The following is a 26527-nucleotide window of genomic DNA, read 5'->3' as shown; positions in this document are numbered from 1 at the left end:
AATCAAGTCAACATTATGGACAATAGGTAGAACAAAGAGAAAAATACAAAGAGAATATGGAGTTAGATTTACAGATAGAAAACAGATTTAAATAATTAGTGCGATTGTATTGGATGATAGCAGATCCTTCACTGGGTTCAGCACACAAAGACACCATCTTAATGTTTTAACATGACGTCTCTGACTTTATATCCATTCACATCCTAGATTCAAAAAATGAATGTGAACTGCTCTATTAATTTTGTTTTTAAAATATTAATGTAAAATTATATTTTGTACTAAATCACTATATTGCTCAGAGTTTCAGCAAAGTTTTACTCATCTTCTTCAGGAATCCAACTCACTTGCCACGCAAGCTGTGCTCTTGAGCATTTTGCTGAAGAGGGAAGGACCTAATTTCATAACTGGAGAAGGTGAGTCGTCCAGAGTGATGATATTTATATGGCTTGCTGCACAAGTTTGTACTCTTGTCAAATTAATTTCACGAGTATTCAATGGTTCAGTGGTACTTTATTGTCACATGAACCTCGATACAGTGAAATTCTTTGTTTCTGCATGAAATTCTATACATAAATAATTTGTAGTGCAAGAATAGTAGACCACCGAGGCAGTACATAGAGTCGCCACGATTCTGGTGCCAGTGACCAAAAACTAGACCTGTCAAAGGGCGGATGAGCTTCTAGCGAGCCAACGGCCATCCACACTTCAGTAGAAATTGCGATCACTGTCGTAAGGCACCGTGCCCGTTGATGTTTTCAACGATGATGATGAGGAATTTCTTTAGCCAGAGGGTAGTGAATCTATGGAGTTCATTGCCACAGACGGCTGTGGAGGCCAGGTCATTGGGTATTTTTAAAGCGGAGATTGATGGGTTCTTGATTAGTAAAGGTTGCGAGGAGAAGGCAGGAGAATGGGGATAAGAGGGGAAAAATAGATCGGCGTGATCAAATAGAGGAGTAGACGTGATGGGCTGAATGGCCTAATTCCGCTCCTACATCTTATGCTCTTTATAAATGCACGAAGAAGTAATATTTTTGCGCGTGATTGTCGTCAATTGTCTGTTTGATGCAGGGTTTATTTGGACTGGGGCCAATTGGAGAGCAATGAGAATGAACTATTGCTCTGGCAGCAAGCTGGTGAGCACATTAGGTCAGATCCAGCAAGGAAATGTGCAGGAGGAGATATAAAGAGCTCCAGAAATATTTGGAAGCAGGTTTGCAGGATTAACAATGAAGTAATGTAGTTGTTTTAAATCACGCAGTGGGCAGGATTCAAAAAATATTTCTAGCATTATCTCTGCTCGGTTGAGAATATTTGATGGCACTTTCATTATAATGTTATTTCTGTTTCAATAACCTTGCATATTGTGAAAAGAACTAATGTAGCATACATCCATGATAGGGAAGTACCACATCAGCACTCTTCCAAGGGAAACAATTTCCAGCTGATATCTTTGCCTGCAGTGTTGAGACAGACATAACTCTCGGTAGAGCATTTAACATTATTTAGTTGGTACATTCTTATATCAGACTTTAAGAAACATTTTACATTGAGGCCTTTTGAAACATTTGTTACCTTATCAAACCAATTTACGATTTTATCCTGCTTTATATTAACAAAACATTAAAATGTAGCCCTGATGGCAAGAGGCTTGGCAGCTTGTGCGCAGATTTTTGTGCTGGTTCATTTGCTGCTGTTGCCGAAATTTACATAATATACATATGCCTGCACAAACAATTGGAATACAACATTTCCTTGAAGAAATCTAGATAATACTGCATCCATTTGTCATCTGTGAAACACAGGATTGTAGCAAACTCCACATGACTAGAATCCCTTTGAAAGGTACCCTCAGCTTTTATAGACATTCGAGTAAATCTCCCACTACTTTTTTTCCCCCCCCAAGCCACGGTGAATCACAATCTTTCTTATCTTGAGTTTAAAACCCTAGTTCTGCACATTTTGTAAGTACTCTTTCATCTTCCACTTGGATTTATCTTATGCTTTTCAAAATAAAATGACTGCCACTGGATTCTCAGGAGTTAAGAAATAAATGAATAGTGTGTCACTGTAAGACAATTTGGCAATTAAAGGTTTGTCAGAAAGGGAGATGCTTTTAGTGGATGTAAATAGAAATGAAAGATGGGGAGACAGATGTTCTAAGCATCTTTCCTGCTAATGGATGATCAGAGGGATGCATAGAAATCCATAATTTGATATATTGTGATAATTCAAAAACTCTACATGTTTCTGATATTTTGCTCTTGAAGAAATCTGTGACCTCCAGGATTATCGATGACCTTGTTTTTTTCGCTGATTGGTTTACTGATTAACTGCAGTTTCACGCTCCTCATGACCAAGAAATGTCTGAATATTCTGAATACACAACGCTACAGAACCAGACAACGTCTTTGTTGCGGACAGTAGACATAAGTGCTGGAGAAACTCAGCGGGTGCAGCAGCATCTATGGAGCGAAGGAAATAGGCAACGTTTCGGGCCGAAACCATTCTTCAGACTGCATCTTTGTTGCAGTCATGAAGACATGCAGCAGAAATAGCCAGGCGTACAGCCAAGCTGCTCCAACACATTCACCAAATAAAACGCGGGGGGAAATCACCCAGTTACATAGTGTGTATGAAAAGTAAGATAACTACTTGTCTCTATCATCAGAAAAATCAGAGTTGTCCAAAATGGAATGATTTGGAATGGATCTGAGAGCCTAATACTGAACATCCTTGATGATCAGCAGCTTCATAAATATACACAACCATATTCTGCAACCTTTGTCCAGCAGATACACACACAATGCTGGAGTAACTCAGTGGGTCAGGCAGCATCTCTGAAGAAAAGGAATAGGTGACGTTTTGGGTCGACACCCTTCTTCAGACTGAAAGATAGTGGTGGGATCTGTTGCCGGTGGACTCCGTCCTTCCTGAGGTCATCTGTTGCCGGCCCTGTTTTGTTCTAGCCTTTCCTTACCTCCAGCAACCACATCCACCTCTATCTTTCAGTCTAAAGAAGGGTTCAAACCTGAAACGTCACCTATTCCTTTTATCCAGAGATGCTGCCTGTCCCACTGAGTTACTCCAGCATTTTGTGTCTATCTTCAGTATAAACCAGCATCTGCAGTTCCTTTGTACATAGAAAAGGAGCGTGAATGGGTGATGGATGGTCAGCGTGGCCACCGTGTGCTGAAGGGCTTGTTTCCGTGCTGTATCTCTAAATTCCCTAAACTCAATTGGAGATGTGCACCACTTCCTTATTATGTGCTGGGTTTAAATCCTCATCACCATCGTTGGAAACATTAGCGACGCAGTGGCCCTGGTTTCCGACGGGAACGGTGACGGACGCACCACACATCACTGTCCTCCAGTTCCTGCGGACCTCCGCAGCTGGAAGTATAGGATTTTGGTGTGTGTGTGTGCTTTATCATCATTCCTTACAATGCCAGGTACAACAGTGATCGCAACTTCTGCTGAAGTGTGGATAGCCGTTAGCTCGCTAGAAGCTCATCCGCCCTTTTACAGGTCTAGTTTTTGGTCCTGCTGGGGGTCCACAGCCCCCTCCTCACCTGGCAAACCAGGTGAGGGAGACGGTTTAGTCGCCGACTATCCGACCATGGAGCAGGTAGCACGGGATTACATGGTAGCCGTGGCGGGGGGAACTCCCCCTGACCTGACCTTGTATCCTAGAACTTGCTAATCATGACCTGTGTGGGTATATGTTCACCAGAGGGGTTGCGGCAGTTTGAGGAGGTGGATCACCAACACATTGTCCGGAGCAGTTAGAGGTGGGCAATAAGTACTGGCTCTGATAGAGATGCACAGATGGACAAAAATGAACAGTTTTTAAAAGAAATCTGACAATGTATGAAAAGTACAACTCGTATGTAATAAAGGGGTACATCGCAAGGCATATATATCATTTGTAGCTCAACATGAATTTATGTAATGCAGTTAGATCCTTAAAAATGAAAGGTATGAACGCTACTGAAACCTCCACATCTGTTTCCCTGGGCTTTGTTACAACACAAAGGAGCAGCAGGAGAGGAAATCACCATGCGATTGTCAGCATAGAACTAGTTTCTCTGTGCAGCATCTCGTAAATAATTGTATCTTAATTGAATATTATGTTGAAGGGAGATTCTTTCCACATGAACACAGCTGATTACAGTTATTAAAAAGAAGTATTTTGTCATTTTGGGTATAATAATATTGTTCTGTCAGTCCAGACTCCTCATTGCTTGCTACTTACAAATAATGTCAGTGTGGTTCTCTCATTTTAAAATAGTCATGATGTGTTTATGATCATGATGAGGACTTGCCCCAGAAAGTATTCAGCAGCTCCGTCCCAGTAAATGGCATCAATCTTTACTGATTTCCTTTTTCATATGATTTTTGAACAGGGAATTAATAGCAGCTTTGTGATTTTTAGCTGCACATCTGGAGCTTCATGTAGGTCAAAAACAATGGTGTTTGTCCTTTACCCATTCTGATTTGGAGCACTGATTTGGAGCATCACTAGGAGGCTTTGGAGGTTTCCTGGATTAGAGAGTATTACATTTTAGAAGAGTTTTGACAAACTTGGGTGTTTTTCTTTTGTGGACAATTGAGGCTGAAGGAAGACCCGATAGAAGTATATAATTATATATAAAATAATATGTATAATATATATATAAAATTATGAGGCATAGGTGGAGTAGATAATCAGAGTTTTTTCCCCAGGATAGGAATGTCAAATATAAACATCACAGGTTTCATAAATTCATAGATTCATACGTGATAGGAGCAGAATTAGACCATTTGGCCCATCAAGTTTACTCTGCCATTCACACACAATACACAATACAATTTATTTGTCACTTGAACCTCATAGAGGCTCAAATGAAATGTTATTTCTGCAGTCATACACACAAGAAAAAAAGACCCAAGACACAACACAATTTACACAGACATCCATCACAGCGCATCTCCTCCTCGCTGTGATGGAAGGCAAAAAAAATTATCTCTCCCCTGCACTCCCCATTCCCCTCCCGATGTCAGAGTCAAAGCCCCCGGCGGGCGATGGCAATTGTCCCGCGGCCATTAACGCTGCGCCGGGTGATGCAAGGCCCTGCTCTGGGTCTTGTTGTTGGAGCCCCCGGCGGGCGCTAGCAAAGTCCCGCAGCCGTTGAAGCCGCGCCGGGCGATGATGTAAGGCCCCGCTCCAGGTACTCCTCGACCCCGCGACTCGGGCGGGTGAAGTCGCCGTTGCCACTGTCATTGTCCACCGGACCTGCGGTAAGCCTCCGAATCCCCGGGGTCGGGTCGCAGCAGCGCGCCACCACCGCTCCACCCGCTCCGAACTCGGCCAGCTCTACGATGGTGAATAGGTCCGCAGCTCTGCGACTGGAACCCTAGGTCGTTACTGCCGGAGGCCGCTCCACGTTGCAGCCCCAATGACAACGGAGACCCGACAGGGAAAAGGTCGGGTTCTCCGTGCATGGGGAAAGATTTTAAAAGTTTCCCCCCCGCCCCCCCCCCCCCCCCCCCCCCCCCACACACACACACACACATACCCCATCAAAAAAAAATAAAAACTACATTAAAACGGGACAAAAAATAACAAAAATACAGACGGACTGCAGAGGCCGCTGCGACATGATTCAATCATAACTGATCTATCACTCCCTCTCAATCCCACTCTCCTGCCTGCTCCCCATAACCCCCGATACCCGTACTAATCGAGAACCTATCCATCTCTGCCGTTAAAATATCCATTGGCTTGGCCCCCACAGCTTTCTGTGGCAATGAATTCCATGGATTCACTGCCCTCTGACTAAAGAAATACCTCCTCAACGTGAAAGGGAAAAAGTTTAAAGGAGATTCTTTGCACACTGTGGCAGATGTCTAGAATGTACCAGGCAATGGTAGAAGCAGAAACAATGACAATGTTTAAGAGGCATTTAGACAGGCACACAAACAGGGAGGAAATAGAAGGATAATGGTTACATGTAGGCAGATAAGATTAATTAGATTGGCATCACGGTCTGTGCAGGCGGAACTGTCCTTGTGCTATTTGTTCTGTTATTAAAAATAGAGAAAGAAACAGGAACAGGGAAGAAGGAATTAGGATGCATTAGAAACTGAGTGAATGAAGACAAAATAAGAGGGAAAGGACAGAATGTGGTCACATAAAAAGGATAGAAAAGGAAGAAAAGGAAAATCAATGAAAGTCTCCAAGAAAAACCAAGAACATTTGGCATGGTTAGGGTAGATAGTCAGAACCTATTTCCCCGCATGGAAATATCAAATACCAGAAGGCATAGCTTTAAGGTGAGAGAGGCAAAGTGTAAAGGAGATGTACCGGCAGGTTTTTTAACACAGGGTGGTGGGTGCCTGGAACGCACTGCCGGGGATGGTGATGGAGGCATGGACAATAGTGACATTTAAGAGGCTTTCAGATAGGCATATAGATCTGCAGGGAATGGAGAGACATGGATTAAGTGGATTAAGATAGAGTTGTCTTGGCACCATGTTTGGCACAGACATTGTGGGCCAAAGGGCCTGTTCCTGTGCTGGACTGTTCTATGTAATATGAATAAGACATGCTAGATTAAGATTCCGCATGTTCTTTGCTTCATTTGATGGTTTGGTTTAGTTTAGAGATACAGCACGGAAACAAGCCCTTCGGCCAACTGAGTCCGCGCCGACCAGCGATCACCCCGTACACTAGCACTATCCTATACACAGTAGGGACAATTTTACACATACACCAAGCCAATTAACCTACAAACCTCTACGTCTTTGAAGTGTGGGAAGAAACCGAAGATCTCGGAGAAAACCCACGTGGGTCACGGGGAGAACGTACAAACTCTGTACAGACAACACCCGTGGTTGGGATTGAACCTGGGTCTCTGCCGCTGTAAGGCAGCAACTCTACCGCCGGCCTTTTGTTACTGATCACAAGGTGTGTGCGTGAGGGGGTTTGTGTGGAGTACCGGGCTTGCCAGCTGTCAGCACAGTCGGTGTCACTCAAAGTGAATGTCAAATATGTTCAGGAACAGTTGGGTCATGTTTTAAATTACATTAATTTTCAAATTCCTTTTACATTTAAAACACAGGCCCAGTTGCAAACAATTAAACCATTGAAATTTGCTTACGTAAATACCAAGTCTTGCCTAGCTTTCACCCAGTGCCTCCCATTTATTTTGATGGGACTGCTGTTCTGGCAAACCTGCAAAGATTAAGCTGTCCTGTTGACATGAGGAATTCCCCAGTGGAAGTCCCAGCAGTAAGTAGCACAGGCATGGGAGCAGTAGAGCTGGCCAGTGTCTAACTAACGCAGCAATTGCTTAGAAACACCTGCAAAGCTATCCTGAACTCCACGTTATTTCATGAACAGGGCATTTAAACCCACTAACATCAGTCTGAAGAAGAGCCCTGATCTGAAATGCCATCTTTGCCCCAACCATGATGCCAGTACAATTAAGCCTAATCGACTGCATGTGGTCTGTATCCCTCCATGCCCCCCTGCCTCATCATGTGCCTGATCAAATGCCACGGATTGCTATTGTATCTACTGCTACCACAGATGCTGCCTGACCTACTGAGTTCCTCTGGCTTTTTGTGTTTAAATCCACCAATCAGTTTGTGAAACATTAAAACTGAATGCAAACTTACAGTGCCTTTCAAAGGTTCTAAAATGTTATTCATTTAACATCTCTTATATTTCTAATATATGAAACTGTATCCTATCAAAAACTATGTTTCATTTTCAGGTCTGGTTATAGATTGTTTGGAAAAAGTGTATCAACGCTCGGGCAGCAGAAAAAACTGGTCTGTATCGCATAATATTTCTGTGCAGTATGTTACATGTCAATGTCTTCCACATGAGCTATTTAGAATGAAACTGTCACTGGAATCATGCACACAGCTAGACTATGCGCATCAAACCAAATGACCAGAAGATGTGTTGATTCAAATTTATATCTGCACTATCGATTCCCATTTATTTTTCCAATGTTCTTTCACAATCTGTCAAATTCTTATCCATCTACCTTTGAAATTGTTACAATTTCCATCAAAATACCCTCTTGTGTCCAATGATTTGGTGATCTAACGATAGTGTGTAAATATTTTTCTCTATCATTTCACCTTTAATTTCTTGGCCTTGTGTGCATCACCCTTCCACCCTACCATCATCACTCCAGTTACTGATTTGACAGCAGTTTAAAACTATATTGTTCACACTTATAAAATCATTACTAATTTACCAAATTGCTATGCCCTATCTATTGTAGTCTGCTCAAAACCCCATGGAATAACCTAACTATGTTTTAATGTCTTATGCATTTTGCCTAGAATTTGTTGTAGTGTAAAATCTTATAAATTATATATTATTTAATTTCTATTTGGCCTGGTACATTTTTCAAATCTTTGTGCACCTTTTGTCCACATATGGCACTAAATTTCTTGCTCCCCTACATATTAATTCCTATTGCATTTGGTTGAAACATCCTCAAACCTATCCAGGACTTTATACATTCATAAGTTAGTCTCCAGATGAAGTTTGGTGCTAATTTCTGTGTAGTGAACTTTCAGAACATCCAGACTTGACAGAGAATAGAGGGAAGATATTACCAGAAGCTTTTGTAATCTGCCAAGGCAAGAAAAAGTTGTGTTATTCTCATTTGCTCGGCAATGGATAAGGAGAGATTTGGTACCTCATTTGATTGTTAAATCTAGAAATGTTTTCATAAAGTCAGAAACCTAAGATAGCTACGAGTAACAAAATGGTCAGAAACCAGAGGTCACAGATTTAAGATAACAGGCAAAAGTACCAAAGGTGAAGCGAAGTTCTTTTAACGCAGTAGGCGGCTATAATGTGGAGGGATTTAGTTTCACTTGCGAGCTAGAATTTGCTTCAGCAGTGCAAGAAGGGCATCACCTATCAGACTTGCCATTGACTGGTTAATCATGAGATGTGGTGCCACTGGTTTTGGAGTTGCACAGTGAAGTCAATCAGGCATCCAGTAACTGAGTGAACAAGGCAAGAATTGCAGTTATTAGCACAAACTGTGGGAATATTTGAATGGATGCTATCAGTCAAATCCAGTAGAAAGAATTAAAGTGAGAAAAAGGGGGCATTGGTTTGAAATTGCAACAAGGAGACCATGGGGAAACAGCAATGGGATTAATATGAAATGGAATACTACTTAAAATCAGATAATGCTTCCCCATAGAGTAGATTGTTTTCAAAGCAGAGACGTTTTGTAGAAGTGTCAGATTATGCTATCAAAAGATTATTTCAATTAAAACAGGCAAGCGAAATTTTAAAGATGGAATGTGAGCATCATTACATAACAATTTTAAACCTTGATGTTTAACTGTTTATTCACCAAAAATTAAAGCAAATGTCAATCGTTTTGCTGTAATTTTGACCAAATTATGACCAAATAACTTTGAAGAAGAAATGACTAAATATGTCAAATGAGTACGATTGGACGGCTGTGTGTATAGACTGTGAGATTAGAAATATACCGGTGACTGTTTCCAAGAGCTGGCTCTGGCACAGTGGACTGATTAGCCTCTATCTGTGCATATAATTGTGCACAATCTGATTTATTATAACTTCCATCTGTGCCTTTCCTGTTTCTTTAACAGTGGTTAACATTTGCTAACCTCCAGTCCTTTGTTGTAATCTCCATTTCCAGAAACCAGAATACTCACAGACTAAGCCAAATGGTTTTTATTAGTTTTCTTCCAATCACTTGTAGATCGCGTCTATGATCCTCTTGTAAGCAGAGTTGATATAGGGAAACCAGTAGAGATAGTATATTTTGATTTCAAGAGGCACGTGATGAGGTGCCATCAAAAATACTGGTGCACAAGATCAGAAGCCACATGTTAAGAGATTTGTGTTTGTACGAATTGAAGGGTGGCATAGAAGACAAAGAGTTGGAATAAACTTTTTCAGATTGGAGGAATATAACCCAAGGATCAACTATTGGCCCTCACTTATTTACTATTTATACTCATGACTTGGAGGAGGAGGCAAAGCATTAGATGTCCAGTTTTGCAGATGACACAAAAATAGGTGGGAGGGCATGTCACAATGAGGATATTTTGCTGCTGGGGCAAGATATAGATAAATAGAGGGAATGGGCAAATTTAAAACTACAGTGTGAGAATCTCAGGAATTCTCTACCTATAAGGGTTGTATAAACTTGATCTTTGAAATATTTAAAAGGGAGGTGGATAATTTGTTGAATAATCAGGGAATTGAGGACCACAGGAAAGTGGAACAGAAGAGGAGATGTGGTCTGAGGCTGATCAGTCATGTTGAATGGTGGGGCAGGCTTGAGAGGTCAAATGGCCTGCTCCAGCTGCTGTTTTCTTTTGAAAGTAAATTACTTCTTGCATTCCTCATTCACAGAGGTAAGGCAATCCTTTAGACACTCAATTGTCGCATCCCTTTGACTAGCAACATTTTTTTACTTGTAATATCCATCACTTTTTTACTGTAGTGCAAAGTTATGGGAGGATAACTTTTTTGCGCTCTGATTGTTTTAATATTTGACCGTTTTCATATCTATTAACATTACAATAATTATCATATGCTCTGATCTCACCGTTTATTAATATCCCTCCCGTGACATATACCTGTACTCAATGTTTTAAAAATATTCCATTACCATTTTGCATTATTTATTTCCTACTGGCTGTTATTTGTCTTTTAACTTTTCTTCAAATTAATCTTTTATTCACATTGTATTTGGTGTTTTATTTTAAATTTCTCACGTTTCGATGATGATTAATGGATTAGCTACTAGGAGTTGCTGCTATAACAATTAAAAATTCTATACTAAAATCATAGTTTTGTTAACAAGGACATCAAAGATCTTACTACCGCTGTGAATTTAAATCCCATATGTTGTTTGGTATATTAACTACTATTTTTTTTACCTGGATCAACTTTGATAATATGACAGAGTGGGAAGGAGAACTATCAGGAGGAGGAGCCATTTTTTGCACAAAAAAGAGGGTTTTAATGTCCATTTGTATTCTCCAACGTGTTTAGTAATGCTTTGTGATTTATTGTCCTCTTTGCCAACATTACAATCATGAGTGACAAACTGTAATGGTTGTTAAATTAAAATCTGTATCAATTTATAAAATGTGGTCTTTACATAATATGTTTACAGATCTGATAACACTTTCTCCAATTCCCATGTCCTCATACAATGATTGTGCAATATATTTAGGTTGGCTCTACGATACAGTGCTGCATATTTAGAGCTGGCTGCTGCCTCTATAGCCCCAAATATTACCTCTCTGCTGGTACATGGGAAGCAGGTAATTAGGACAGCATATGTGAGATTTGGTGCCATTGTCAATTGTAATAGCATCACCAACATTTATTTAATGAATGTCTTGACTGCATAACTGGGCTTTAGTGCTTTACTAACAACCACCAGAGGACATGGATACTCGACTTATTAACAATTTCTTGCAAGCATTGTGCTAGATTTTGCGCATGCATTGGGATTAATTTGACTGTGTGGCTAGCTTTGTTTTTGATGGGAAACAAAATCTTTCCATTTAATATTATTGTTTTAATTTTAATGAGTATACATCTGGCTGTGGTTTTACTTGGCTTGCAAAAAGATTTAGCTGTGAGTGCATGATTTTTTTTGATAATGCTTTGTTGCCTTCAATCGTATTGTGACATCTCTTCGATAAGCATTCTCACCTTTTACAGTGGAAGTCATGATATATCGATCAGCATTTTTGACGCATCATAGCCCTTTTGAAGTCATTGTTGTACTGTGCATTCAGAAAGTATTCAGACCACTTTTTCTACATTTTGTTACGTTACAGCCGTATTCTAAAATGGATTAAAATCTTTTTTTTTATCATCAATCTACACACAATACCCCATAATAAAAAAGCAAAAACGGTGTTTAGAAATTTTTGCAAAGTAATTAAAATGAAATCACTGAAATCACATTTACATAAATATTCAGACCCTTTACTCAGTACTTTGTTGAGGCACCTTTGGCAGCGATTACAGCCTCAAGTCTTCTTGGGCATGACACTACAAGCTTGGCACACCTGTATTTGGGTAATTTCTCCCGTTCTTCTCTGCAGATCCTCTCAAACTGTCAGGTTGGATGGGGAGCGTCAATGCACAACTATTTTCAGGTCCCTCCAGAGATGTTCGATCGGGTTCACGTCCGGGCCCTGGCTGGGCCACTCAAGGACATTCACAGACTTGGCATGAAGCCACTCCTACATTGTGTTGGCAGTGCTTAGGGTCATGATCCTGTTGGAAGGTGAACCTCCGCCCCAGTCTGAGATCCAGAACATTCTGGTATTCATCAAGGATCTCCCTGTACTGTGCTCTGTTTATATTTCCCTCGATCCTTACTAGTCACCCAGATCCTGCCGCTGAAAAATTCCCACAGCAAGATGCTGCCACCACCATGCTTCACCGTAGGTATGGTATTGGCCAGGTGATGAGCGGTGCCTGGTTTCCTCCGGACGTGACGCTTGGCATTCAGGCCAAAGAGTTCAATCTTGGTTTCATCAGACAAATGAATCTTGTTTTCATGGTCTGAGAGTCCTTTAGGTGCCTTTTGGCAAACTCCAAGCGGGCTGTCATGTGCCTTTTACTGAGGAATGGCTTCCGTCTGGCCACTCTACCATAAAGGCCTGATTGGTGGAGTGCTGCAGATATAGTTGTCCCTCTGGACGATTCTTCCATCTCCACAGAGGAACTTTGGAGCTCTGCCAGAGTGACCATCTGATTCTTGGTCACCTCCCTGACCAAGGCCCTTCTCCCCCGATTGCTCAGTTTGGCCGGGCGGCCAGCTCTATGAAGAGTCCTGGTGGTTCCAAAGTTCTTCCATTTAAGAATGACGGAGGCCACTGTCACTGTTTTATACCCTGCCCCAGATCTGTGTCTCGACACAATCCTGTCTCGGAGGTCTACGGCCAATTCCTTCGTCTTCATGGCTTGGTTTTTGCTCTTACATGCACTGTCAACTGTGGGACCTTATATAGACAGGTGCGTGACTTTCCAAATCATGTCTAATCAATTTAATGTACCACTGGTGGACTCCAATCAAGTTGTAGAAACCTCTCAAGGATAATCAATGGAAACAGGATGAACCTAATAGCAAAGGGTCTGAATACATATGTAAATGTGATATTTCAGTTATTTCTTTTTAATTACTTAGCAAAAATTTCTAAACACCTGTTTTCGCTTCTTCATTCTGGGATATTGTGTGTAGATTGATGATAAATAAAATGTATTTAATCCATTTTTAAATAAGGATGTAACGTAACAAAATGTGGAAAAGGTGAAGGGGTCTGAATACTTTCTGAATGCACTGTATGTGTTTCATAGGACACATTGTTTAAATTTAATTTTCTAGAGGTATTATATCAGAAAAATGATGGGTGGAGTAGTGATTTGTTCTTATGTTTATGGTGGTGCCATGTAAACATATTTGTCTGCAAATACTGTGATGCTGGAAATTTGAATTAAAAACAAAAAAAATTGCAGAAATAATCAGTAGTCAGGCAGCATCTAGAGAAGGAAATAGAAGTGGCATTTCATGTCGATTATCATTTCTCAGACCTGCATCATAAATGTGAGGATCAGTAGTAAATAAAAATGCTGGAGAAATTCAGCGGGTGAGGCAGCATCGATGGAGCGAAGGAATAGGTGACGTTTCGGATCATTTAGTAACACAAAAGGTAGACAAAAATGCTGGAGAAACTCAACGGGTGAGGCAGCATCTATGGAGAGAAGGAATAGGCGACGTTTCGAAACGTCACCTATTCCTTCGTCAATCTGAAGAAAGGGTCGAGACCCGAAACGTCACCTACTCCTTCGCTCCATCGATGCTGCCTCACCCGCTGAGTTTCTCCAGCATTTTTTGTCTATTTTTGATTTTTTTTCAGCATCTGCAGTTCTTTCTTAAACATCAGTAGTAAATACGTGCTTTAAGAAGTAGGGAAGGGGTTGGAAGTAAAGTTGGGTGAGAGAAAGAGATGAAATGGTAGATCTACGAAAGGAGGAGGACAGGAGAGATTCAACAACAAAGGGATGACGGTGGAAAGCAAAAATGATGGTAACGACAAGAAAAAAATATGAAAAATTGGTCTACGGCAGGTGTAAATGTGGGGAGAATGGAATCGTTGTCTGAGGTTTACTGAATGTGGCGTTGGATCAGACTGTTATTTGCCTAATTATGCCGAAGGTATTAGTTTAATTAGGCATTGTGGCGTCAGCTAATACACAGACCACTTATGGTCGAACCCTCGTCAGTTGGTACGAGGGCTGGCACGTGACGTCATGGGCTAGAGGGAGTGTCCTGCTACTTAAGCTTATCTCATCTTGAGACCAAGGGGAGTCAACAGGTAGCTGAGCCCGAGAGAACAACCTTGCTCAGCTACAGCAGCAATGATAATTACGTTAGCGGACCAACTTAACATGTAACACCTGAATAAAACTACTGTTTGAACCTGCCTGACGTATGGCCTTGGGGGTACACAAAATTGCTGGGGAAACTCAGCGGGTGCAGCAGCATCTATGGAGCGAAGGAAATAGGCGACGTTTCGGGCCGAAACCCTTCTTCAGACTGATGGGGGGTGGGGGGGGGAGAAAGAAGGGAAAGGGGAGGAGGAGGAGGAGCCCGAGGGCGGGCGGATGGGAGGGTGGGAGGAGACAGCTAGAGGGTTAAGGAAGGGGAGGAGACAGCAAGGGCTAGCAAAATTGGGAGAATTCAATGTTAATGCCATACGGACGCAAGGTCCCCAGACGGAATATGAGGTGCTGTTCCTCCAATTTCCGCTGTTGCTCACTCTGGCAATGGAGGAGACCCAGGACAGAGAGGTCGGATTGGGAATGGGAGGGGGAGTTGAAGTGCTGAGCCACCGGGAGTTCAGGTAGGTTATTGCGGACTGAGCGGAGGTGTTCGGCGAAACGATCGCCCAACCTACGCTTGGCTCAGCACTTCAACTCCCACTCCCATTCCCAATCCGACCTCTCTGTCCTGGGTCTCCTCCATTGCCAGAGTGAGCAACAGCGGAAATTGGAGGAACAGCACCTCATATTCCGTCTGGGGACCTTGCGTCCGTATAGCATTAACATTGAATTCTCCCAATTTTGCTATCCCTTGCTGTCTCCTCCCCTTCCTTAACCCTCTAGCTGTCTCCTCCCACCCTCCCATCCGCCCGCCCTCGGGCTCCTCCTCCTCCTCCCCTTTTCCTTCTTTCTCCCACCCCCCATCAGTCTAGAGAAGGGTTTCGGCCCGAAACGTCGCCTATTTCCTTCGCTCCATAGATGCTGCTGCACCCGCTGAGTTTCCCCAGCAATTTTGTGTACCCTCGATATTCCAGCATCTGCAGTTCCCTTTTGAACACTGACGTCTGGCCTTATTCACCACGTTTGGTGCCGCTACATTGGTGACCCCGACGTGATTCGAACACGCAGCCTTCTGATATATTCGGCTCAAACATCGTGGGCTGAAGAGCCTATTCCTGTGCTGTTCAGTTCTGTGAGATGAAGTGACTTTTCCATGTGCTTATTCTAAATGTATTGAAACATCAGAGAAATTTGGACAGAGTTGTAAAATTTAAGGAAGAAAGACGTGCTCACAAGCTCATCATGCTCCTTGGTGTACTGGAGCTCACTTTGCCGATAGTGCTTTAGTAATTCCAGCATGATCTCTCCACAGGCAAGAGTCAGAGTGGTGTGGGCAATTGAAGTGAATGGGAATAAGAAATTCAGGATATCTTTGTCCACTATGTGGGTGTTCCAAAAACTGATAACCCAGTCTGCTTTTGGTTTCCATTTGCATCTCGGCATAAACTCAGGGCCAAATGGCCTCCTTCTATGCTGTTGTATCTTACACGGATGGTAGAGGAGGTGAGTAGGTCGTTCAGAGGGGTGAATGGTCAAGAAAGCCCAGGACTGAGGTTTGGGGTGGCATGGTGGTGTAACGGTAGAGTCGCTGCCTTACAGCACCAGAGACCCGGGTACTACCCTGACTGTGGGTGCAGTCTGTACAGAGTTTGTACCTTCTTCCTGTGATCGCTTAGGTTTTTCTCCAGATGCTCTGGTTTCATCCTGCCTTCCAAAGACGTAGCTGTTTGTAAATTAATTGCTTTGGTAACGATTGTAAATTGGCCCTAGTGTGTGTGCGATAGTACTAGTGTATGGGTGATTTCTGGTTGGGCCGAAGGACCTGTTTTTGTGCTGTAATTGTAAACTAAGCTAAGACTGGTGCGATGAGTTTGATCTCCTGCCCAACTTTCCGTCAGTACAACACTTGCCCTTTCACCCTAGCCCTTTCAATGACTCCAGTTTTTTTCCACTTATCTGTACACAAGACGGTCCACTATTTTTAACCTCTCTAATTATCTTGGATTTTATTTTTATTGTTGTGTGACGTTTATTTTCCTTCGTTAAACCTCACGCAATTGTCTCTACCCATTTATGGGTTCCTTCTCCTTGGACTTTGTCTTCGTGAAACCACTGCATTCAGAATCTGTGTCGGGACATGGCACACTATTCCAAGTTTCATACTCATTACTTCGATGCACTGCCTAAACAGGGAAAGAGAGCCACTAAATAGGATTCACACATTGGTTTCTGCATAATTAGGACTAATATGTTGGTAGAAACAGGAAGGATCAATAAAAAGTAAATCTTGCTTCCTCACAAGCCTCCTATCAGTGCAGGAATATTTATACATGAAGAGTAATATTGTGTGATGTTGAAAAGGAAGTGCTTTCAAGAAGTAGCTAAGCTTACTGGCAGTTGTTGTCAAGTAGTTTATGCATTGTAGCATATTCTTGCAACGAAATGTAGGTCACCAGCTAATTTTAAATACTACAGGGGATTTATGGAACTGATTTACCAAGCTGAAAGCTGCTAGGGCTTAGCTTCTTTTTAACCCTTCAAGGGATACTTATTTTCAGACACAAACAGTGCTTTACGCTTGCAATTCCTCACAGTAAAATCCAATACATGTGTATCAGTGCCATTGATATTTTCTCCTTCTAGTTGGTGATATAAAAAAGCTTGTTTAGAGGACAGCATGGTGGTGCAGCTGGTGGACCAGAGTTCAATTCTGACCTCTGGTGTGTCTGTGCGGAGTTTGCACATTCTTCCTGGGACTGCGTGGGTTTCCTCTGGGTGGTCGGGATTCCTCCTATGTCACAAAGATGTGCAAGATTGTAGGTTAATTGGCCTCTGTAAATTGCCCCTTGTGTGTGTGGGTGTGAATGTAGGATAACACAGAATTAGTGTGAACGGGTGATCGATGGTGGGCGTGGATCGTTGGGCTGCAGGGCCTGTTTCCATGCTGTATCTATAAACTAACATGAAATCTGTTTAGTTGATATATTCAGTGGCTAACAGACTATTCCTAATGCTGTAGCTGAGCCGAGCCCAGTAAGTTGGACAGAGTTGTAATCGAAGGAAGAAAGACATGCTCACAAGCTTGTGATGCACCTTGACTATTGGAGCACAGTTTCCTTAGAGTGTTCTAATAATTCCAACATTATTTCTCGAGATTATCCAAACCAGTTAATGAGCAAGGTAAATTTTAGGCAAAATTGAAGCTTACTACAAATACAGTTTCCATAATATTATTTATTCTTGAAGCAACCCCTGGCCACAAGGCCAAATTGATTTGATCACCATAACGAGTTTCTGTCAATGGGTTCATCAGTTAACCTGTTTATTAGCTCATGAAGGGAATCTCAGCCTGGTGGGCAGAGGTTTAGGTTGAGAGGGAAAAGGGAGCTGGGGTCCACACAGAGAGTGATGGGTGTGTGGAACAAGTTAGAGATGGGTACAAGTACAGTGTTTGAAAAAAACATTTTGATAGGAACAAGAGTGAAAAAAGTGCAGTGGGATATGGGCAAAACACCCAGGCCTAGTTCAGGTAGGCATCTTGTTTGGCATTGTCAAGTTGAGCTGAAGGACCTGTTTCTGTGCTGTATAACATATGTTTAGAGATACAGCGTGGAAACAGGCCCTTTGGCCCACCGAGTCAGTACCGACAAGCGATCCCCAATCATTAACGCTATCCTGCACACTAGTGACAATTTACAATTTTTTACCAAAGCCAATTAACCTACAAACCTGTACGTCTTTGGAGTGCGGGAGGAAACCGGAGCACCCGGAGAAAGCTTGCACAGTCACGGGAAAAGCGCACAACTCCATACAGACAGCACCTGTAGTCAGAGTGGAACCCGGGTTTCTGGCGCTGTAAGGCAGCAACTCTACTGCTGCACCACCGTGCCGCCCCTGGAGGCATAAAGTAGAGGCGTAAACAGGATATTTTCAGTTGTCAAGCTGTGACAAGTGGTTTGCCCTCGGGGATCGTGTTGGAGCCTCAACATTTTACATTTTATATCAATGACTTGGTTGAATGTAGGATTTCTAAATGTGCTGTGAATGCACGGGTAGTAGGAAAGTAAGTTGTGAAGAGGACTTAGAAAAAAAATAACGCAAGTGGAGCAGAATGTGGGAGAATGCAAAGTTGGCCATTTTGGTATCAAAAGTATTAGGGAGGTGTGTTATCTAAATGGTAAGATATTACAAAGCTCTGAGCTGCAAATGGATCGGGATCGCAAAGGATTAATCTGCAAGTAATGCAAGTGATTAGGAAGGTTCATGAGGGGTTTGATGGGATGAAAGTGGACAGGATGTCCCCTTGTGGGAAAATCTATAATGCGGACACACGGTTTAAAGATTTGAGGTCATTGTTTTTTAAGCATTAACCACAAATTCCTCCACACTTTGTGTTTCTGTCAGGACAACTCTGCCTTCTTTGAAGGGTGGGCAAGCCAGTCTTCATCTACTACCATCACCATCCATTCTGACAAATTGTCCTCTGTTTATTTCCCATAAATGTGTTTAGGTAGCCCTCTTTGATTCCCTTTTGTTAGTGGAGGAGCGAAAGGTAATGTTATTCAATATGACAATGTTGACCAGGCCACGTCAGTGGGAAAGAAATGAGTGAATGCTCCAGATTGAAGTCACTTTGTCAGAACGAAGAGAAATGATAGTGGGTGAAGACTGGATTCAAAGTAGAAACGAAGGTTGTCTTTACAGACACGTAAGATGTGGAGCCAAGGTGATCCATGATAAGAAATGAAATGGATCGGACAAGAACTAGGACTAGGAAACGTCAGGTGACAGAAGCTATCAGAAGAGTCAAAGATGTAAGTCAGACAAAATGTCACAAATGGGGAAACAATACAATACAAATTTATTGTCATTTGAGCCTCAGTGAGACTCAAACGAAATTTCGTTTACACAGCTATACAAACAAAGAAAATGTCCTACAGACTTGATTGATTGATTGATTGATTACTTTATTAACATTACACACATACACACAATTAAATTCACACAAACATCCATCACAGTGAACCCAATGTCTCTCCCGATGTCCAAGCCCCAGGCGGGTGATGATAAGTCCCACGGCCATTTTAGGCCGCGCAGGGCGATTTACGGCCCCGCTCCTGGTCTGAAAGTACAAGGTTGGAACCCCCACGGGCGCTGGAATGTCCCACGGCCATGAAGCCGCGCCAGGTGATGTAAGGTCCCGCTCCGGGTCGTTCCAACCCCACGACACGGGCTGGAGAAGTCGCGTTGCGGGAGCTCCGGGAAGCGCAGATGCCAGTTTGCAAAAATGGAAACGAGGTACTGAAGTAATTCTGTGGGTCAGGCAGCAGGGAAACCTGAAGAAGGGTCCTGACCTGAAACGTCACCTATCCATTTTCTCCAGAGATGCTGCCTGACCCACTGAGTTACTTCGTAGCACAAATGGGCAAAGGTTAATAATGATCTCTGGATACAAATACTTGGATCTCTCTGCTATCTGGTTATTCAGTGTCTGGTTATTCTTTACAGAGTAAAGTTAATGATATTTAATTTCAATTCCATTATTCAGCTGTTTAGAAGATTCTGGGGTGAGAGAGGCTTCAGTTATCTCATGGAATATACATTTGGAAATTTGTACGGGTAGTCGCCTGTAGATTATTTTATGCAAACAACATCTAGTAGAATGATGTTTTTTTGTTTACCAGGTCTAATGTACGCTTCACAGCGAGTCTATTAGGTAAACAAGTGGACAGCCTTGCTCCATCAATTACTAGGGCTTTAGTTCAGGGTAAACAAGTAAGTATACAACTCACTATATAACAGTTTCACGGTAATGTCACTTTTTCTGTTTATTTGAAATTTGTGAGTTTTTTATGTTTTAATCTACATATCATGAGTAAGTCGGGTAAATTATCAAGATATTTTTAAATTACGACTGCCAAATCTAACTTTTCCTTGCCTTATAAAGTAATCCACCCAAATAACAATGAGTTTCATGCCCAATATTTGTCGTTATGGCAAGTGCCATTTCCCTGAGCATTAGAAAGAAATGCAATGTATTCCACAGTCTGAAAACATCTTGGATTTGGAGGAGTAGCCAGAATCATGAGCAGGAACAATTCCTCACTTTTATTTTTATATTCTCCAGTAAAATCTGGAGACATGCAGATTAGGAATGTCTGATCTGATGAATGGAACATTCAGATTTAGTTTGCAGCTCGTTCATTTCCTCAATCCAAAAGATTGTGGTGTAAGACTCGATCTGAAATATTCCTGCCACCTCTGGAAGTACTGTGGTTGTTTCACCGTGCTCAGGCCATACTTATAGTGGCAGGGTGGGGCAGCGGTAGAGTTGCTGCCTTACAGCGCTTTCAGCACCAGAGGCAGGGGTTCGATCCCACCACAGGTGCTGTCTGTACAGAGTTTGTACCTTCTCCCTGTGACCTCATGGGTTTTCTCCAAAATCTCCGGTTTCCTCCCACACTCCAAAGACGTACAGGTTTATAATTGGCTCGGTATAAATGTAAATTGTCCCTAGTGTGTGTAGGATAGTGTTAATGTGCGGGGATCGCTGGTCGGTGTGGGCTGAAGGGCCTGTTTCCGTGCTGTATCTCTAGACTAAATTAAACCAAACAAATGTGTCCTTTCAACTCCTCTGAATTAAGTTTTTTTCAAATCATGTGGAAAATGATGGGCAATTTTTGCTGTGCTGGAGACTGGAGCAGATTTGTTGAAATCCATTGTGCTAGGTATCTCCAGAGTAATTGAATGTCCATTGCAAAAGTAGATCATTTCTTTTCAACTGTGCTAACTGCACTCGGGCCCAGATTCCATGGATGAAAGCCCTGTGTTTTAACTCATATTGGCATGCTGTCATACGTAGACAATTGGCATGATTTTGCATGAAATGCCCATGATTTATGCAAAAATTGAAGAATAAAACTGAAGCAATGCACTTTTCTTTGTGTAAGCTTCTAGCTTGTGAAAGCTAATTAATTTGTTCTTTTATAGTGCAGCTGGACTGCTAAATAACAGCTGCTCTCATTAGGAATTGGACTGGCAACATTATTTAAAAAATGTTGCGATCAGAATATTTTCATATTAACAACTGATTAATTAGGTACATTAGGTACAGAAACAATTTTTTACGTTTCTTTAGCCAGTACACATTAAAACCAAAATGGATATCAAAAGGAATCTGATAGGGAGTGCTGTAAAGGCCTTTCATCATATTCAACATGGCCGTTTGAGTGAATGGATATTATGCATGGTTTGTTGCAATGTGCTGCAAGCTTCTAGGCTGCCTCCATTTAAGCTGTCACCATTATCACCCCCACACAATAATGAAGATACACAATTTCTCAATTATATAAAATGAATTTGAACCCAAATATGTTTAAAGTTGTACAAGTAGTTTAGTTGTGATTGTAGCCATTTATTGCTTAAAAAACAGTGCTTTTTGTAGACAAGGGGCGGCCATTGCACGATTAGTAAACATACGTGCCAAGTGGCCAGAAAACAATGACGTTTCACTTTTTAGAAGTGCCAGTATGTTGTACCGTCACAAAAAAGCACTGCTTAAAACTGAGTTCATTTTCTATACACATTAGAGATGCATTTTATATAAATATAATTATAGAAGAAATGCTATTTTTTTGTTTTTTATTGAAAGTTATTGAGGAGATCTCTTTTGAAGAAACATCTATAGAGAATCTTAAATGCTACAGTCTAAATCATTATATTAAAAAAATTGTTCATATCAGTATACCTTCATTCAATTTCTTCACTGTTTTTGGACATAACAGGTGACAATTGGGGTATTTGGCCAAGAGGAAGAGGTTATTTCAAACCCCCTATCTCCAACGGAAATAAAGAACATTGTCTATACTAAGTGCGCCAAACATGATGTACGGGACGCGGTCCTTCAGCAAGAACTTGTCATCCATATCGGTTGGCTTATCTCCAATTCTCCAGAACTCTTCCATGGCATGCTGAAATTTAGAATTGGGTATGTTACATATCTGGTGTTTGGTGCTTTTGTGAATGAAGTAGATTGTACTTTAAAATGTAGGTATCAAAGATGTTTGTAGAAACTCCTGGCAGGAATTTGTATGTCGGGTGTCAAGAGTTTTTAATTGTCATTGGTGTTGGCAATTGTCAACAACAGAATGATGAAATACTTACTTACAGCAGCACAATGTAATACACACAGAAAATGTACAATAAACAAACTAATTAAATTAATAAGCACCAGAGGACATAGGTTTAAGGTGTGGGGGGTGTATGGGACGAGCTGTCAGTAGTTGAGGTGAGTATTATTGCAATGTTTAAGAAACACTTAGACAGGTACATGGATCGGATAGGTTTCGAGGGATATTGGCCAAACACAGGTAGGTAGATATCCCATCTACTATTGTAGATGTGACATGTTGGTCGGGCCAAAGGTCCTGTTTCCACACTGTATGATTATGACTCACAATACTAGTACAAAAAGACCCTAAGTCCTCACTGTAATCAATGATAGTTCATAGAACCTCAAGTGTTCAAGAGCCTGATGATTGCTGGAACGATGCTCTTCGTAGCAACTTTGCTGATAAAGGGACCTAGGGGAATAACTTTTTCAAACATAAGGTGGTGGGTAAGAGTTTCTTGACTCCACATGTTCTGAAACTGTGTAGGATTATTAGAAAAAAACAGACTTTGTATTGTTATCCCGAAATGTTTCCTGGGGGAAATGTTTGGATTAGTTTTGGATCCTTAAGGAATTCCTTCCTGATCATAAATGCTCTTTATTGTACAAGGGGAATAAGCTGCACTCACTCTGCTTGAAGTAGTGCCCCTGCGTGAAGCATACCTGATCAACATCTCCAATGTTATTAATGATGAAGCTGACATATTTGCTCTCCCAACAAACAACTTGTCAATACCTCGCCGGTTTATTCCAATCGGCAATGACACATTGTCAGTCGACCCCTGGAGGAACCAAAGGATTGAGAGTATTGATGACCTTGGTGTAATGGAGTGGGGAATAAATCCCAGTGAACCATGACGGGTGTTAAATTGTAACCAAGGCAGAGTGAAACCATATGCAGTTCAGTGAAATATAGATTGGGATAGTGAGCAGACAGACAGACACAAAGTGCTGGAATAACTCAGCTGGTCAGGCAGCATCTCTGGAGAACATGGATAGGTGACGTTTTGGGTCAGGACTCTTCTACATGAATAGGTAGCAAAGGTTCAGGAGCAACTTCTTTCCTACAACCATCAGCTATTAAACACTACAACTTCCAAATAGGCTCTGAACTACAGGGACTTCGGGACATTATTTTTTACTTTGCACTAACATCTTCAAATTGACGATAATAGTGCAAAGTATATGTGAAAAGTTCTGTGTTCAGAGTCTGTGGAATTCTCTGCCTCAGTGGGCGGTGGAGGCCGGTTCTCTGGATACTTTCAAGAGAGCTAGATAGGGCTCTTAAAGATAACTGAGTCAGGAGATATGGGGAGAAGGCAGGAACGGGGTACTGATTGGGGATGATCAGCCATGATCACATTGAATGGCGGTGATGGCTTGAAGGGTCGAATGGCCTACTCCTGCACCTATTGCCTATTGTTAAAATGTACATATATGAAATTCTTGCAGCTGTGTGTGTGTGTGTGCACACGCACACACGCGCACACACACACATATATATATATATATTCACTTTCAGGACATGACAATAACACTCTTGACTTGATTGTTTAAGATAAATGTTAATGATTGAAAGACTTCCGTGAGTTCCAAAATGGCATCCTTCTGAACGATCGTTCCCATTCCCACCTCAGGTTGAGTTAACATCAAAGTACTTCAATTTAGTGGATTTTAATGAAACTGTCAGTAAAAGTACATAGAATGGATGTGTCATAATGCCACAGATCGTTGTTCTTTGAAGTTTAAAATCTGCTTTGTTTTAATGGTTCGATAGTTGGTTAATTCAACACTATGGTCTTTCAGCTATCTCGTGAGTATTGTCATAAGTATGAGTTTTCTAATCTGCTTCAGATGGATCATCCATGCTATGGAACATGCTCTTGCAGCCCGAGGTGGAGATCTACCCGCAGATTATCTGTACCAGATGTCGCCAAGTGATGTTAAAAAGCTTTTACTGGATATTCTGCAGCCTGATGAAAAGGAAAGGTAATCTGAACCAACTAAGTAATATTGCAGTCTGAATATCAAAAGAGATTCTGAATTTCAATGGATATGCTGAACTAGAAATTGAATTACAATGTTTTAACAATGTTAAGCTGGAATTGTGGATTGCTCTGAAACTACTTTTGAAAGCGACAGGTTTATTCGCAAAGTAATACATTGCTCAGGTTCCCAGTGCAGCACTATATTGAAACTGATACTGTCAGTCACCATTCGCCATTCCCTAATGTAGTGTTCTAAGTTCATGCAGCTGTCAGCATTTAGCTTCACGAGTGCAATCTTTACAGACAGCTCTTAATGGGGCATAGCATAGTAGAAGCATCAGTCTTACAGCTTGAAATGAGTATTGTTACTGAATCAGTAAAACTGTGGTAGAGTCACAGAGCACAGAGAGAGGCCTTTCTGCCCAACTCGTCCAGTATTAATTAATTGATTCATTTAATTTGTCCATACCAACCAAGATGCCACATCAAAGTTAGTCCCATTTGACGCACGTTCCTCTAAATCTCTCCAATCCATGAAATTGTCCAAATGTACTTTAAATGTTGTCATTGTGCATACCTCAACCACCTAATCTGGCAGATCATTCCACCCACCCACTGCCCTCTGTGTGAAAAAATGCACTTCAGGGCCCTATTAAATCTTTCTCCTCTCCACCTTATGCCCTCCAGTTCTTGATTCCCATACTCGGGGTAAAATAATCTGTGCATTCACCCTATCTGTTCTCATGATTTTAGAAACCTCTATAAAATCACCCCTCAGCCTCTCTCGCCCCAACAGAATAAAGTCCTTGCCTGCCCAACCACGCCCTATAGCTCAGGCCCCCGAGTCCTGGCAACATCCTTGTACGTCTTCTCTGCAGTTCTTCCAGCCTAATGGCATCTTTCCTATAGCATGCAGGGCTCTCACTTAACTTTTTTTCCCTGTTGCCAGCCGGGCAACCTAGGCAGCTTTTTAGGTTGCTAAATGACAGTTTAGGTGGTCATTTAAGACGGCTTGCATGACGAGTGCGATAATGTGCTCGGACAAAGTGCGTAGTCACCAGTCGGAGTTATGCTCAATGAAGCATTCACATATTATTTCTGCTTCAAATAAAGTCACAAACGAAACATATTCACCAATCAAGACATGATATATACCACAATGACATGCAGCAAAATTATAATACAGTATCTCAAATCTTTTTACACATTGCAGTGAATGCAATTTCTATTATTTCTTTCCGCTTCCAAACAAAAATGTGGTTGGATTATTCAGCGTATGATCAACCTGAGTCAATAAACCCTGGACCTTGGTAACATATATGCTTAACCATGCACACTACAGATTGATGCAAGCATGTTTTCTGTGAAGGATTATCATCACATGGGTCGTTATTGCTATTGGTACAGAAACACTCTCGCTTCCCACATAATCAGTTCAGGATGGATCAGGAGATCAGTGCAGGATGAATAGATTGGGGGGTAGATGGGGCGGGGAGCACAGGGGTTGTCAGCGAGGACTGAATAGAGGCGGGAATGAGGATCAGTGCGGGATGGAGAGGCGGGGTCCCAGGATAAGGGGGGTGGAGGGGGGCGTACAAGAGAGAGAGAGAGAGGGGGGAAGGGGCAGATGAGGTGTGGAGGAAGGAAGGTCAGCGCTCCTCGGACAACACCGGCATCATCGCCCCGCTGCCTTGGCCGTCCCTGTCCACTGCCAAGTGCCGCCGCCAAAGGGGGAGGCAGTTGGGATCTCCTCACCACCGCCTCCCCTCCTCCGCGAGCCAACAGGAAGGTGCAGGGCCGAGCGGTGCAGATGCTTCAGACGGCGGAAGGGGGCCTCTCCCTCCCGGCCTCGGCGTGCGGAAGGGTTTGTTTTGAAAGCGGTTATCGCCGTTGGCGGAGTGGCACGCAGCGGCCGCTATCAGGGCGGGCGGAGTGCGGGAGGAGGTGGAG

The 26527-nt window shown here is 42.1% G+C and overlaps 1 protein-coding gene across 4 annotated transcripts in view; it reads left to right on the top strand.

The window, feature by feature from the left end:
* phkb (phosphorylase kinase regulatory subunit beta) overlaps nucleotides 1–26527 on the top strand; it is a 149677-nt gene that overhangs the window by 107964 nt on the left and 15186 nt on the right. For 3 of the 4 annotated variants that reach the window (XR_004414549.1, XM_033036397.1, XM_033036400.1), the window contains 5 exons: nucleotides 332–413; nucleotides 7761–7818; nucleotides 20104–20194; nucleotides 22204–22406; nucleotides 24444–24578. Coding sequence is in view for 3 of the 4 variants with exons in the window: in XM_033036397.1 (XP_032892288.1) it covers nucleotides 332–413; nucleotides 7761–7818; nucleotides 20104–20194; nucleotides 22204–22406; nucleotides 24444–24578 (569 nt within the window). In the remaining variant the exon portion in view is untranslated. Of the gene's footprint in view, nucleotides 1–331; nucleotides 414–7760; nucleotides 7819–11246; nucleotides 11338–20103; nucleotides 20195–22203; nucleotides 22407–24443; nucleotides 24579–26527 lie in introns of all 4 variants that reach the window. The other variant, XM_033036399.1, reaches the window with a different exon arrangement.

This window comes from Amblyraja radiata, chromosome 17 (assembly GCF_010909765.2).
Source record: "Amblyraja radiata isolate CabotCenter1 chromosome 17, sAmbRad1.1.pri, whole genome shotgun sequence".
NCBI lineage: Eukaryota > Metazoa > Chordata > Chondrichthyes > Rajiformes > Rajidae > Amblyraja > Amblyraja radiata.
The sequence above is the reverse complement of the archived record's forward strand: the minus strand, read 5'-3'. Positions and strand labels throughout refer to the sequence as shown.